The sequence below is a fragment of the Oryzias latipes genome, chromosome 13 (assembly GCF_053564925.1).
Source record: "Oryzias latipes strain Hd-rR chromosome 13, Olatipes_Hd-rR_3.1".
NCBI lineage: Eukaryota > Metazoa > Chordata > Actinopteri > Beloniformes > Adrianichthyidae > Oryzias > Oryzias latipes.
The window spans coordinates 25,836,552-25,850,604 of record NC_136249.1 but is presented as its reverse complement, the minus strand read 5'-3'; the positions used below and the strand labels follow the sequence as shown (position 1 = coordinate 25,850,604).

Genomic DNA, 14,053 nt, shown 5'->3' with positions numbered 1-14,053 from the left:
GATTGCTAAATAGATCTAAATTACTGTGGAAAATGTGGACGGTCACAGGAAACAGCCGACTAAATTGTCTTTATGATGAAGTAATTTAATGTTTTTGGACATGCTGCTTGACGAATGCCAGTATCTTGTTTGTGTGTCTTACATTTCCACAAAAAACTTGTAAGAAAAAGGATCTTTAAATTTGCAAAACAGTTGGAAAGCGATAGATAAAGAGATAAAGAGATACAGACAACGGCCACATCTAGTGTTTTACTTAAACTGTTAGACTTAATTAAAATGTGTCATTAAAATAAAAGCTTTAATGGATTAGTCATAAAAAGTTTCAAACATGCACTTAAAAGTGACATTCGTTTTTTAATATTTGCTTTGGTTTAAAAAAGCAATGAAACAAATGAAAAGTAAACAGACTTTTAATTACCTGTTACATTTTTCTGTGTTTTTATGAACCTAAATACTGTTTCCTCTGTTTTAATATTTTGATTTCTAAAATGCTTATTATTGTTAAAATATACATACACTTATACTAAAAAAAGGGATAAGAATGTCTAAAATGTATTAGAAGCAGATTAACTGACAAACATTTAACCTTTTCCTTCCTTTTTTGAGGTTTCAAAAAAAACGTGAGCTTTTTCACCATTTTACATGAAAATCTCTGAATTTCTTGGTTGCTGAGGGCAAAGTTTACAAAGAAAATAAATAAATTTAATTCAGGCTTTGCAATTTAGCCTTCAGTGGCATTGCTAAGCTTCCTATGATTCAGTGGGAATTATGAATTGCCAAAAGGAGCTTTTTCTTGTTTCATTTCTTCATAAATCAAAAGTTTTCCCTAATACTTTCAGACAAAAGCCCAAGAGAAATTACAAAACCATTTTAATGACAAGAAAGGTACAACCACAGCTCTTCATGAACTGCAGCTACTTAACTTAGTAGTTACTTAACATTTACACAGTTATATTTAAACTTTTCAATTGTTACTTGCTCTGTTAGAAGGACACCGCACATTTCACACCTTTGTCACTTTCTTTGCTGAAGCCTTTTTAGAAGGTGAGGTCTTTGCAAGAACAGAATCTGTGAAAAACAACTGGAGTCTGAAGTTTTTCACACATATAATTGAAGTTTAACAGAACAGACACAAAAACAAATACAGTTTAGTGCTATTTAAGTCAATATTTTGTCCCACATTAAAAAAAAAGATGCTCCTTAGAAATGAGTCAAAAATTGTTGCCCTGTTCTTCACATATTGCATTCAATAAAAAAAAGAAAAGAAAAAAATGTGTGATCTCCTTTTTTTTTCAATGTAAAAAAAAACACAAAACTTTGTAGTTCTTTGCTTTTGAATTTCTCAAAAATATTAGAATGCAGATCATGGAAAAAAAAAACTTTTAAACAAAAAACCCCTGTGCTTTTATTTTCATTACACGACAAAATGAAACTGAAAATCACCTTTTCTTTTGTGAAAAACAACAAATTGGAACACAAATAGTGTTCGGTGACTTGATTTGAAGGCGCCATATAAATTAAAAAACTTGTTAACCAAGATCACCTATTTTTTCTTATTACACTAAAGAAATTGAACAAAAATTACCTTTTTTGTTGAAAAACTAAAAATAAGAACAAAGCTCACCCTTTTTTAATTGCACATTGAAGGAGAAGAAAGATAACTCCTTTTTTTAAAACACCAAATTAAATTATTTTAGGCTTCTATTGGCAGATTTCTTATAAGTAATAAATAAATAAATCTTAATAAGTAAAATATTTGCCAGTAGGGTAAGAAAAATGATCTTCAAAGAATTCCTATTTTAAAAAAAAAAAAAGTATCCACTTACTACAGCCTCCTTGTTAAGATTTTTTTTTTCTTTACAAGACAGAAAGTTACAACTTTTCCTAAAACAAGGATCTTTTTCAGATTCTGTTTTTGCAGTGTGGTGGTGGAGCTGTGTGTGCCAGACAATTAAATATTCAAAATCTTCACCTGCATCGCCAAAATGGAAGAAAAAACCATGGAGGGTGAAAAAGGAAAGAGGTGTGGAGGATGGCAGAAGGAGACATCAAATGGTGGTAGAGCAAAGTGGGCTGCTGTCATTACCCCTGGAGGACAGGTGTTGGTCACGATTAAGACTGAGCTTCACTGGCAGCCATCTGGAAATAGAACTCGCATTGCCCACAGGGGATGGGCCTTTAGCAAGAATCCACAGCTGTATGCAGACAAGAGGCCACACACTCCAATCCGGGCCTTCACGCACACACATACAGTATGTAGCAATGCAGCAGTTGAATTTTAGACAAGAGGGACGCTGGAGATAAATTATTAACCAATAAATATTTCTCTGCATTTCAGATGTTTTGGCTCTACCTTGAGCGCACACTCAACCTCTGCTGTGGGTCCCAGTCAGGCTGTCCTCACTTTGGTGCTGGTTAGACCCAAGTCATTGCCCTTTTTTTTGGAGCTTCAGGGTAATAAGGACATGGGAGAAAAAGAGGTAAAGTCTAAATGAAAAACCAGCTTTGGTTTAACATCTTTTCTTTCTAGGGCATTGCTAAGCTTTATTGGATTTTCCCCCCCTTCTTCAGTCAAATTGGAGTGATTTTCCTCATAACCTTTGGCACACGTGCAATGTCAAATTTAATCACTTTTCTTGTCAAACTATTGAGTAAATGAAATTAAAATGCAGAGACAGGGACAAATAATAATTAGGTGCCTCACTGCTAATGCATGTTACTCAGTCCCTTCACTCGGCGGACATGTTTGACAAAGTGATGCTAGAGTATGTGGGCTGAATCTCTCCGTTACATTAATCAGAAGCCGAGAGTTTCATGAAACTGCTAGAACCACATGTCCCAACAGCATCTTACCTTAAAGATAAGTGCAGCGCTGATTTATGAATAGAATTGGTGGCATTTGAGGCTGCAGGATTTTTAAAAAATAAGGAAAATGTCACAGAATGTTCTGGAGCAGAATAACTTTATTTGCGTTTCGTTGCAAAAACACGTGTAGTTTGATGAAAAGAACATAAGCTCAGGGCAGTTTTCAAGATTGGATTTCATTTTATATGTCAAGGTACCCTTTTTTTTAAGTCCAAACTGCTTGTTTAACCATTGCAGAACAAGGAAAGTTGTTAATGAAGACATAACAAAATTGTACCATAGTGATACTCTTTGATTGGATTTCTTTTTCTGCACAACTTTTTAGAGAACTCCATCTCTAAGTAATGAAATGTTGTTAAAGTCGCATTCTGATCATCTTTTAAACTATTTTTAAAGTGGTCTTTTAATTATAAATGTGTTGTTTTTAGCCAAAATCCAACAACCTCTGTTCTTTTCAAGGACATAGTTTGAGCAGAGCAATAGTAGTTCATTAGGAATTGGCCTTTGAGTTTTGGGTCGAACTACTGGCTCGAAGTACGCCTTCCCCCCTTCCAATTATCCATCTGTTTACACAGTTTCCCGCTACCTTACAGCCCCTCACAACACCATGGCAACATTATCGGTCCAACAAAAGTGGTGAGCAATTATGGAGCTATCCAGCCGTGGATCTATTCATCTACAGAATGGAGCAGAGTAGGGCGCTCGTGGCTTGCCCTAGTTGTTTCTATGTCACACCTAGAGGCTCCTGATCGCCAATTATTTGTATAAGGTAAGCCTCAAAAACACAAATTGTGCTTAATTTTCTTAATACATGTCCTTCATGAGAAAAAGGCCACAAAAACAAGTTTAAAACACAAACACAAAACAAGTTGTAGTTGTTTGAAGACTTAAAAATCCTTGCATTCAAAACTTCATGTGACACCAACACATTTGTCTCTCTAAAGCAATTAAACAGTAATACATTTTTTGCTAACTTTCCAAAGTGTGATGCTCACATAAACACACTCGGGATTGCTTTTTAAGTGAATAACTCATCCCCAACAACCACAAGGGGGCACAAAGCAGCACTTTTAAGTGCTACTCCTAAGTCCAGGTAAATGTAGATGGTTGTGTCACCAACAGATGAGTTCCTGTGTCCGTCCCTAAAGGGAGCAGTTGAATGACAAAGAAGAAAACAATCTGATATTTTCACAGAGAGCAACACTGTTGATATGTTGTTATTTGTCTCGTAGATTTAGGGTTTAAAATAAACCATGAGATTCTTGGCAAAACTTTCACCTGTTTGGTGACACAAACATATTAAACTTAGTTTTATTTTTCCACAAATTCAAAAAGAGTTGATTTCATTAATAGAGAAAGGAAAATTCAATATCAATCCTCATGCAGGGACACAGTGGTGGAGAAGATATGAAACCCTGAAACCCACACCACACTATAAGGGTTGCTCCCATGGAGGGATCTGATTTCTTTGCAGTTGAAAGAGTGTGTCTGTGCACAGTCTGTAACCACTGTCCTCTACCCTGATAAACATCCATCCAAGTATATTTACTATCTCAGTTTGCTTAGCTTGACCTTTAACAGCGTGTACTATGGATATTTGACATGTAGAAAAACAAATGCATAAAACGTACTCACCACACATTGCATAATCGGAATCTTAAGAACGTAAAGAGACCAAAGGCAGAGGCAATAGGCAGGGCACATCCTGGACAGGTCGCCAGTCTGTCGCAGGGCCACAATAACATACCCATGCACCACACTCACATTCACACCTAGGGACAATTAACCAATTAACCTATGAAGCATGTTTTTGGACGGTGGGAGGAAGCCGGAGTCCCCGGAGAAAACTCTTACATGCACTGGGAGAACATGCAAACTCCACAAAGAAAGGTGAGGCAAGAGCGCTAACCTCTGCGCCACAAAGCAGCCCCTTGCTTTACCATTCTTATAAATTAAACCCTGTTAGAAAGTATTTGATAACACACTTTAAGCATCCCCTCCTTTCACAATCATGTTGACCTTGAATAACTGTCTGTTTTAAATGCGTAGCTTACTTACTCGTGCTGGAAAATCCTTGAATTGTTTACCTTGAAAGGAAAGCTCACCTAAACCATAAATATGTACATACCTGTTAGGCACAAACTTAATGATTAATACAAATCTTTATTGATATTTGAAGTGCTCAAACCTGTTGCTAGACAGTAGAAAAGATCCTGAAAATAGTACAAAATCAAGAATGTGAGTCAAGTGAAAAGCATGGCTATTATAACTAAGCCTTTTCTGACTCAAATATGAATGTTATGTTGGTTTTAAAATCCAGATATACAAGATTTTCTGCAAGGAAAAAGTGCCTGGAAACATCTGGGCCACATCTGGGCCATTAAGTATTTTTTATTGCCAATAACGGAGCCATGAGTGGCCAAACCACTGCAAATAAGACCTAAATGTGTGAGCAATCTGGGTTAACTTTTAATCTCATTTAGATGATTATGCAGAATTTCACTTCTGGCACAGCTGTCATGAAGTGACAAATTACTGAAGCTAATGGCAGCAAAACAGTTTTTTTGTACTTGGCTGTAAACATGTCCCCAGCACGAGGTTGACTTGCTCTGAAAAACATGCAACTGCACTTTTGAAGCACTGCCTTTAATAATGTTTTCTTTGAGGTCGTGGCTTAGCTGTGCTGCATGAATGCAAACAATAATAATAAAAACCTTCCCCTCTGCATGAGCTTCTGTTATGAATGTGCCTCCCACATACAAGGTTTAAGCTAAAGTAATGTAGAGGCAGATGAAAAAATGTTTCAAGCACACTTTCACGTGCGACAGATTAAACCAGCTGAGACCGTAAAGCCGGTAACTTTGCAGTGGCACAGCAGTGAGCCAATCCCAACACACATGAGCGAGAAACATTTTAGGTAGTGGTGTTTTTACTAGCATCTGATGTCTTAAGTTGTCCTTTTCTTTTAATACTTTTTTCTTCTACTTTAGAATTTGCTTAATTAGAATATCTTTAAAACAGTTTTTATGTCAATGCTTGATGTCCATCTTTTATCTCTAACCCCTGCTTCTTTTTTCCTTTATTTTTCATTACATTACTGAATAATTTTACAATGAACCTGGAACTATCCAAAAATGTCATTTCGAGTTAAAAATGTAATCATTTCTGTTGGGAAAAAAAATCTGAAAAATTGAAATCAAACAGTTTTATAACAAAAAGTTCAAACATGTAGAGACAAAATAAAAAAATGTGTAAAAAGACAAAGAAAGCAAAGACATAGTCTAAACAACGTGAAATACGTCATTTGTTAACGTTAACATTTGTTAACGGAGAGGAGTGTGACGCGTGAGGGGTGGGTTGGGTTGTCATTGCAATATTGTGTATGTTTTTTGTTTTAAATGTTAAAGCACTTCTATTTCCGGAATGCATGAGAAGTGCTTTTTTTATAAATAACGTTTGATTTGATTTGATCTGATTTTAAAAACAGGCAAAGCTTCATTGAGCTAAAAGTTTTTAGAATTTATCCCAAGAGTTATCAGAATTATCTGTCATAACTGTTTTTTTATTTTAAACCAAAAGTTTTTAAGCTAAAAGCTTTTTGTAACTTTCATCTTAAATTTTGAATGAAAACAATTCAGATGGGGTTGTCGGTGTCATTCCTGTGTCATTGCAAACAACTGATGTGATTGGCAAATGAGTTCAGGGACTATAGGGACCCATTCCAATGACTATTTGTTTTTTGGTGTTTTTAACATGTCATTTTAGCATTTATTTTATGATGGAGAACATATATCAGGAAAACTAAGGTTGCGATTACATTTCTGAGCATTTCTTTATTCAAACTGTCCTGAATCTGAGCAGACAAAAATAATTCAGTTTGAAAATGATGATGTTACATTTCTTTCAAAAAAGTAAAATAAAAAAGAAAGAAAAGAAAAGCCAAAGCCAATCATGGCCCTATGTGGTTCTCTGCAGGAGATGTAATCCTAATATTTCAAGACTGAGCAGCACTGGGCTGTACAAAAAGAAGAGCACTTAGCAGCCTAATGAATTCTAACCTGCATCCCATAATGTGACAGCATGCACTTCTTCTCTGACACAGCATAGCTGGTGGAAGTGAATAATAAAGATGCAAGACAGGCCTTTTCTCACTCCTCATTTCCTGTCAGACCCGTAAAGAGAATATCTTTAAGCTTTAATTCTGGCCTACATTTAAACAAATCTGTTTTTTTTTCCTGTGATTCCAATAGAATCAACCATGAATGAATGCAAATAGGATGGACTGGTCTATTGTTGAAGCAAAAAGCGAGGAACATTGTGCTGATACTACATCCCCTAATCCTATTGGAGGCCAGGCCTGCTGTTTGTTTTCTGCGTTGGCTCTATCAGTCACAGTTAAATGAAGCCTGGGGAGGAGTAGTGTGTTGAAATTGGACTTGGGTGGCACAGGGAGTTTCTTGGGTAATTAGAGGACAGCTGTATAGTACTGAGAAGTAGCATATGCACAGGTTCAGCTCCTAGTGAATGGATAGGTACGCCAACAATGCAGGGATGACAGATGCAATAAATCTGATGCACAGTGGGTAAATATCACAAATTTAAGACCACACAAAACTCTGACAAATGACCTTGTGGATTATAGTTTAAAACGTCTGATGCAACAAACACTATTTGGTGAGGTTCAATTTCTGCAGAGTCTCCACTTTTAAATATTTTGAGCAAGATAGAGAGAAACTTAGATGAATAAAATTCAGAGATATGCTATATGAAGGGAATGTGCTGACACGAAACATCATCACTTCTCAAAGCACGAATCCCTGGTAATAATTTCTGTGATGGGTTACACATCCACATGATCCACACAATGGATCAGGGGGATAATGGAGTTTCTCTGGTCTCCAGTGAAAAAGAACTTGGGAAGATGGAAACAAAAATACTTTGACATTTTAAAATGTCTGCACCCGCTCCCATCGCTATCTGGTTTCATGGGATAACAGAGCCAACGAGAGGATTTTTTTTTTACACACCGACTAGACTATTTTAATATATGGCAAAGTCTGTTTTTTTTTTTTTTTTAATGCACCACGACTTTTAAAATATGCAGTGATGGATGTCACATCCTGTCAGACCATGAATCATTTTTCTGGTTGCAAATAAATAAAATATAGAGCTGATCCCAATTCCTTTTTTTTTTCCAACCTTTTATCCTGAGTGCTTTGGTATGGTAAGGCATGGTAAAGAATAACAAGCAAACCTTTGGCTAAACTACTTATTGCATTAAAAATAAAAACAAATGAAAACATATTTTGCATTACTGCCAGCCTGCTTTTCTCTATTACGAGAATGAGAAGGAAAATAAAATAAGAAACTGATTGCCTATCATGTCCTCGTAGTGAGGTTTGAATGCGTCTCAGAGGGAAATGAATGAAACATGCTTAGAGTAGGGCAAAATCTATCAATAACTCAGTTGGGTACCGATTGCAGATAAATAATTGCACCACCATTTCAGAGCAATCCCTCTAAAAGAACAAAACAGCTCCAAAGATTTACAGAAAAAAAGTCTTCTTTGTCTTATTCTACCTTCTAATAAAGATGCATAGCTGGTTGTGTCAAATTGCATTTGCATAAAACAATGGGCGGCTTGCTGCCAGTGGATGGCAAGCCAGAGAGATTGAAGGAGGGAAAGGTTATCATAGCCTCTCCATTCTTCCAGCAGGAATGATGCTAAGTTAATGTACATGCATTTATGTCTGTGCGAAAGAAGATGTGATATGATCGCAACTGTCAAGTCATTGACACATAACAAGCGTGTGCCTCGCATGCTCTAATGGTGATTAATGCACTCACACGCAGGGCCGGAATAAGTCAGACACAGCTGCCGTTTGGAGATGCAGCTGGAGGTGGGGATGGAGGGGGTCCAGGCAGATATTTAACTATGAGCATTTCAGTCATCACTAGAAAAAAACATATTAGACTTTGAAACTGATACACTACTAGCGTGGAGGATGTGGCCACCTGTGGAGCTGAGGCCAGGTCCTTTTTCGGATCAGCTCGCTCAGGCTTTTACCTAGCAATTTCAAATCACACGGTCAAAATACATCATTATTTCTATCTAATAACAGGATACGCCAAGTATTTCAAGAGGGAGGATTTCGTACCAGCAACTGTCAGGAGCTTGAAAGGTCGCAATTCATTAAACAAGTACCCAGCACCATCAACACTGAACTTTATTTTCACTTGGCGTTTGGAGTCTTTTGCCCTTTCCCAGACAGTTATTACTGTTTTAATTTATTACCATTTGTCCTGTCTTGGGATTTATGTTAATTTATAAACGAATTAGTGATTTAAAAAATTATATATTTGACTGCACTCAGTTTTTTTTACATAAAGCGATTTAAAATACTGGTCTGAATAGATGATATCAATAATTATTTTGCTTGATATCGTCAATTTTTTTATTTTAAAGAGAGAAAGAGAGAGAGACAGACAGACAGAGGCAATTCAGTTTATGCAACTCTCCTGCAAAGAATGATATAAAAGACACAGCAGTAACAACAGTGTGCAAAATGAAGAAATGTAAAAATTAATCAATTAGGTAAAACAAAAATTAAAAAGGTGATTATATGACAGGTTGAGTGTTGCCTCTCTGATTATATTATGATTTTTCAATAATAACTGCAAAAGTTCAGGAACGGCAAGCTAAGCTTCAGCCACTGTCCCAAAAAACAGTTTATGCTTTCATAGCTTTTTAACACACGACAACAAATTAAACTAATAATTCTTTCCGTAAAGATCCATTTGTACTGTATATTTTGTGCATTTATTCAATGTAAAACCTATTTTTATCTAGAACAGTGAATTTCGAGCCAAAGCGGTTTACTGTCTATTCACAGCTTCCACAGTGAGTTTGGTTGAATAGTCAAATGACTTGAACACTTCTTCGTGGCGAATGACATTGACACTGAGGAGAAGAAGCGTGTAGATCTATAAGCTGGTATGTAACCTGGCAACACAGTGAACACTGGGAGAAATGACAAAAGAAAGGATGCTCTCAAGCGTTTACCCTAAAAAAAAATGTTGCTATGATTACATTATATGTGGCACTGATTTTTAAAAGTAAACAGTTTAAAGATTAAATGCAAAGCAGAGTAGATGAAAATGATTAATGGTCCTGTTTTGTGCAGCTATCACTCACTCTTTTTGTATCTCTGGTTTCTGTGTCTCCAACTCCCGTGTAATTAAGCTCATTGTCCTATAAGCTCATGTTTGCTGTGGTTTACCTGTTCGATTTTCGATCATTCTGTCAAATTAAAGTCCACACAACAAAAACAGAATCTTAGGAAAGTAAAAAGACTTATTTTCTATCTTGTAAGTAAAATAATCTTATCAAGACAGTATTGCAAAAGCAAAATAGTCTTAGTTTAAGAAAACACATCTTAGTGAATAAAGTCTTTTAAATGAAAAAATAATTATTGGAAAAACAAATTTTCTTACCTCACTTACAGATAATATTTTGCTCAATTAATTACAGAAACTTTAAATGAAAAAGAATTTTTTTTCCAACTTGCTGTATTTCTAGGGGGCCTGTTTTTGCAGTGCAATGTACTGACCAAGTTTCTGTCCCACTCCCGTTTTTGTCAAATTTCATAATTATCTCTTTTGCAGAAAAACAGCAATAAAATATATTTTTACTCTGTAGCTTTTCCTCTACCTTCTATTTTTTCCTTCTAGTTAATTGTGCACTGTGTGACTTCTGAACCCTTACTATAATGAAAGCCTTCATGGAAAGAATTTGACAGCACATGTATGGACCTTTTCCCCTAAACAGATTCACACATGTATCTCAATTGAGCCTTTTTTCTCGCCATGAAGTTGGGGAACCTGGTGCTGAAAGTAAAAAGTGCTGCATTTGATTGAAGATCATGCTTGGATGTTTAACAACCTAATGGTTGCAGTACTTGTGTGTGAAATGTGCATGGTGGCTTTTACCTGATTTACCAGATGGTTTGTGAAACAGAGGCAAAAGGGCAAAGACTGCACACCTGCATTATTATGAAGCACAAGAGAACCAGTCAGGTATGTAACGAGCCGTGGCAATAGACTGATTAAACTCCTTTGTTTAGTCTGAAAGTCTGAGCAACTTCTAAGACTTTTTGTGATGGATTATTATACGTTTTTGTAAAACCTCAATGGTTTTCTAACAGGTAAGGTTTTGACAGATCACTATAATGTGCAAAAGACAACAAGGTTGAATAATTGCATGCTTTGCTCACAGTCCGTTCCTCACTCAACCCTTTTCCCCACTTGTATGCTTGCTAAAGTGAATTCTCTTCCGGCTATTTCTGTATTCCTCAGCACTCTGCCTTGTCTAGACAGCCTGTACCGGCCAGATCTCGTCATATCACAGATCAATGAATGACCCATGGTAACACCTGCAGCACAGCTGGACTGTTTTGTTTTCACCAAAGCCACAGCCACAGAAAATCATGCACAGACATACAAAATAAATGGACAGTACACACCCCCTGACCGATCAAGATTAATCCTCATCCTGTCTGGGTGCTCCTACTTTCTAATTTCTCTAACCTCTAACACATTTTCCGGTTACCAGCTTCCAAATTCAGCAGAAATTTCATCATCCTTCCATAAATGGAACACTCCTACATGTCAGCTCAATCCCCTCCCCAAAGCTTTGGTCAAATCCTGGCTCCCCCTTCTCCTCCCTTTGATTTTATCCATCATCCACTCCTCACTCTCCACTTGTCTCATTCCTCCCTCTTCAAAACAGCAGCTGTCTTTCCAATATTGAAAACACCTTTTTTAGATCCCATTGATTTCAATAACCTTTATTCCATATCCAACCTTGCTTTTATTTCCAAAATACTTGAAAAAAATGGTTTTATCTTAACTCCATTCCTACTCAAACAGAAATACCTTCTTCTTTTGGATCCTCCCTTAAGGGCTCGCTACAGCAAATCATCCGCCTCCATCTAATCCTACCCTTGGTATCCTCCGCACGCACACAAATCTCACTTATGTCCTCCTCCACTACAATCCAGGAACCTGCTCTGTGGTCTTCTCCTAGGTATCCTTCCTGGTAATCAAAAACACTCTTTTAGAAAAAGTCCATGGTTTTTGTCCCCATCACAGGACAAAAACTGTCCTCATTATTACCAAAAACCTTTGCACGGGAGCAGATTTCACTTTAGTTTTCACACTCATCCTTTCTGACCTCAGTGGTGCTTTTAAAACCACATCTCACAATACCCTCCTCTACTGCAATGGCTTTGTTGGCATCACTCACTCTCCACTACAATGGTTTAACTGATATTTGACTGGTTTTCTTCAGTTTTTACTCCTAAAACCTTTCAGATCTCAGTCCTACCCTGTCACTTCAGGTATTCCCCAAAGCTCCATCCTGGAGCTCCTCTTCTTTATGTTGCCACTTGGCAAGAATTTTCATAAATTAAACATCAATTTTCAGTGTCCAATTGATAAAACACACCTCTACCATCCTCCTCCCCCATCAATTGTTTCCTCAAGACCAGTCCTGGTTTTCCTTGCATTCCCTCTAATAAAATACCAATAAAGCTGAACTCGCCCTTGTTGATACAAAATCCACATTCTCTAAACTTGAACATTCCTTAGTCTTTCGCTTCCCTGAGGTTAAGAGTCCGGATTTCATCCTTGAGAGCACTATCAATCCACTTCCATATCAATAGCTTCACATGGTCAGCATATCTCCCACTACAAAACATCCTCTGCCCCTTTCCCACCCCACTATTTTGCTGCTGTACTTGTCCACAGTCTTGTCACTTCCCACATCGATTACTGTAACTCTCTTTTTTATGGCCTTCCACAAAAACACAAAAATTCCTCTATATACTCAGAACTCTGCCATCCATCCGCATAAAAAAAAATTCTTCACACCCCACATCCTAAAAAACTCTACCGACTCCCTGTTCCTTTCAGAATATGAAATCTTCCCGTTCGCTTTCAAGGCCCTACATTACCTCTCCATATTTGTCTGACCTTCTTTACATCAGTACATCCACTTGTGCTCTCAGAGCCTCGTCCTTCAGCCACCTCGCTGTGCCCTCCAACCTTAACCCCTTGGAGTGCAGAGATGTCACTTTGTTCTTCAACTATGGTACTCAGTTCCATCAAACATAAAAAAATACAAATCAACTCACTTCCAGTCTTTAAATCAAATCTTAAACGTAACTGTTAGAACAACCAATTTATCACTTTCATCAATTTCCTTTTTTTTATTTATTTTTAAAGTTGTTTTTATCCCTTGTGTGCAGAGTCCTTGAGTGCTCTGAGAGGCACTTTTTTAATCAATACAACACACACACGTTCCATATGTGTGTGTGAAGAATGCTGTCTGGATAGCATTTCAACGGACAGGGCATCTCAAGGGCAACTGGAGTCTTTTTGATAAAATCCCATCCTATGAAATATTGCACATGTGGTATGGCTACTGCAGTATTCACATGCAGAAGCCCTCCTTCTGCAGAGTCTGCTAAGCATTGTAGAACATCGCTGACTCCAGACAGACACCAGCTCTGCATCTCAACTGCACAAATCACTTTTAATCTGAGCGGAGAGGAAGACTGCATGTAATGAAACAAAACCAAAAAGTTACTTTCAAAACTGGCTCCAATCAACAAAACAAAGGAACGACTGAGCTCAAGTGCAAATGCAATAATTCTTCAATCAAAAGCTAAAACATGATTTCTTTGACTTGCGGACGTGAAATTTACTCTAATCCCATGTCAAAATTAATTCATTAAAAAAAACACACAAAATCAGAGGACTGCACATTTTGTAATGAACATGTTTTGAGCATAATCTTGTGACGGCTACAAGGTTTGGCGACAAAAGCACTTCAGCCTGGGAGAGAAAATCAACCATGTCTAACACTTTTTTTTCAAGGTCATTCCTCCTTCTTTTTCTTCTTCTTTTGTGATAGCCTTTTCAGAGCAAAAATAACTTCATCATTTAGCCATGAATCACTGTTATGAGCCTCACATCTTTACATAGGTTACAGACGCAGCAGATGAAGGTTATTTCTAAATGAAATATCCATTTATAGAATTACCATCCCAGTGGCTCCGATTCCCTCTTAAATGTTATAAAATGTCCTATTTATTCTTCTGTTATGCAATATTCTCTGTGATAGCTT

At 37.0% G+C, this 14,053-nt stretch overlaps 1 protein-coding gene across 4 annotated transcripts in view; it reads right to left on the bottom strand.

Moving 5' to 3' along the window:
- The window catches only part of rtn4rl1b (reticulon 4 receptor-like 1b), a 183,546-nt gene that overhangs the window by 61,285 nt on the left and 108,208 nt on the right, over positions 1-14,053 (bottom strand). The window contains exon 1 of one of the 4 annotated variants that reach the window (XM_078929402.1): positions 4,501-4,977. The exons of 2 other annotated variants lie outside the window; for them this stretch is intronic. In XM_078929402.1, coding sequence (XP_078785528.1) covers positions 4,501-4,507 — 7 coding nt within the window. In that variant the 5' untranslated portion in view covers positions 4,508-4,977. Of the gene's footprint in view, positions 1-4,500; positions 4,978-14,053 lie in introns of those variants that run through there. One more of the 4 variants, XM_078929403.1, reaches the window with a different exon arrangement.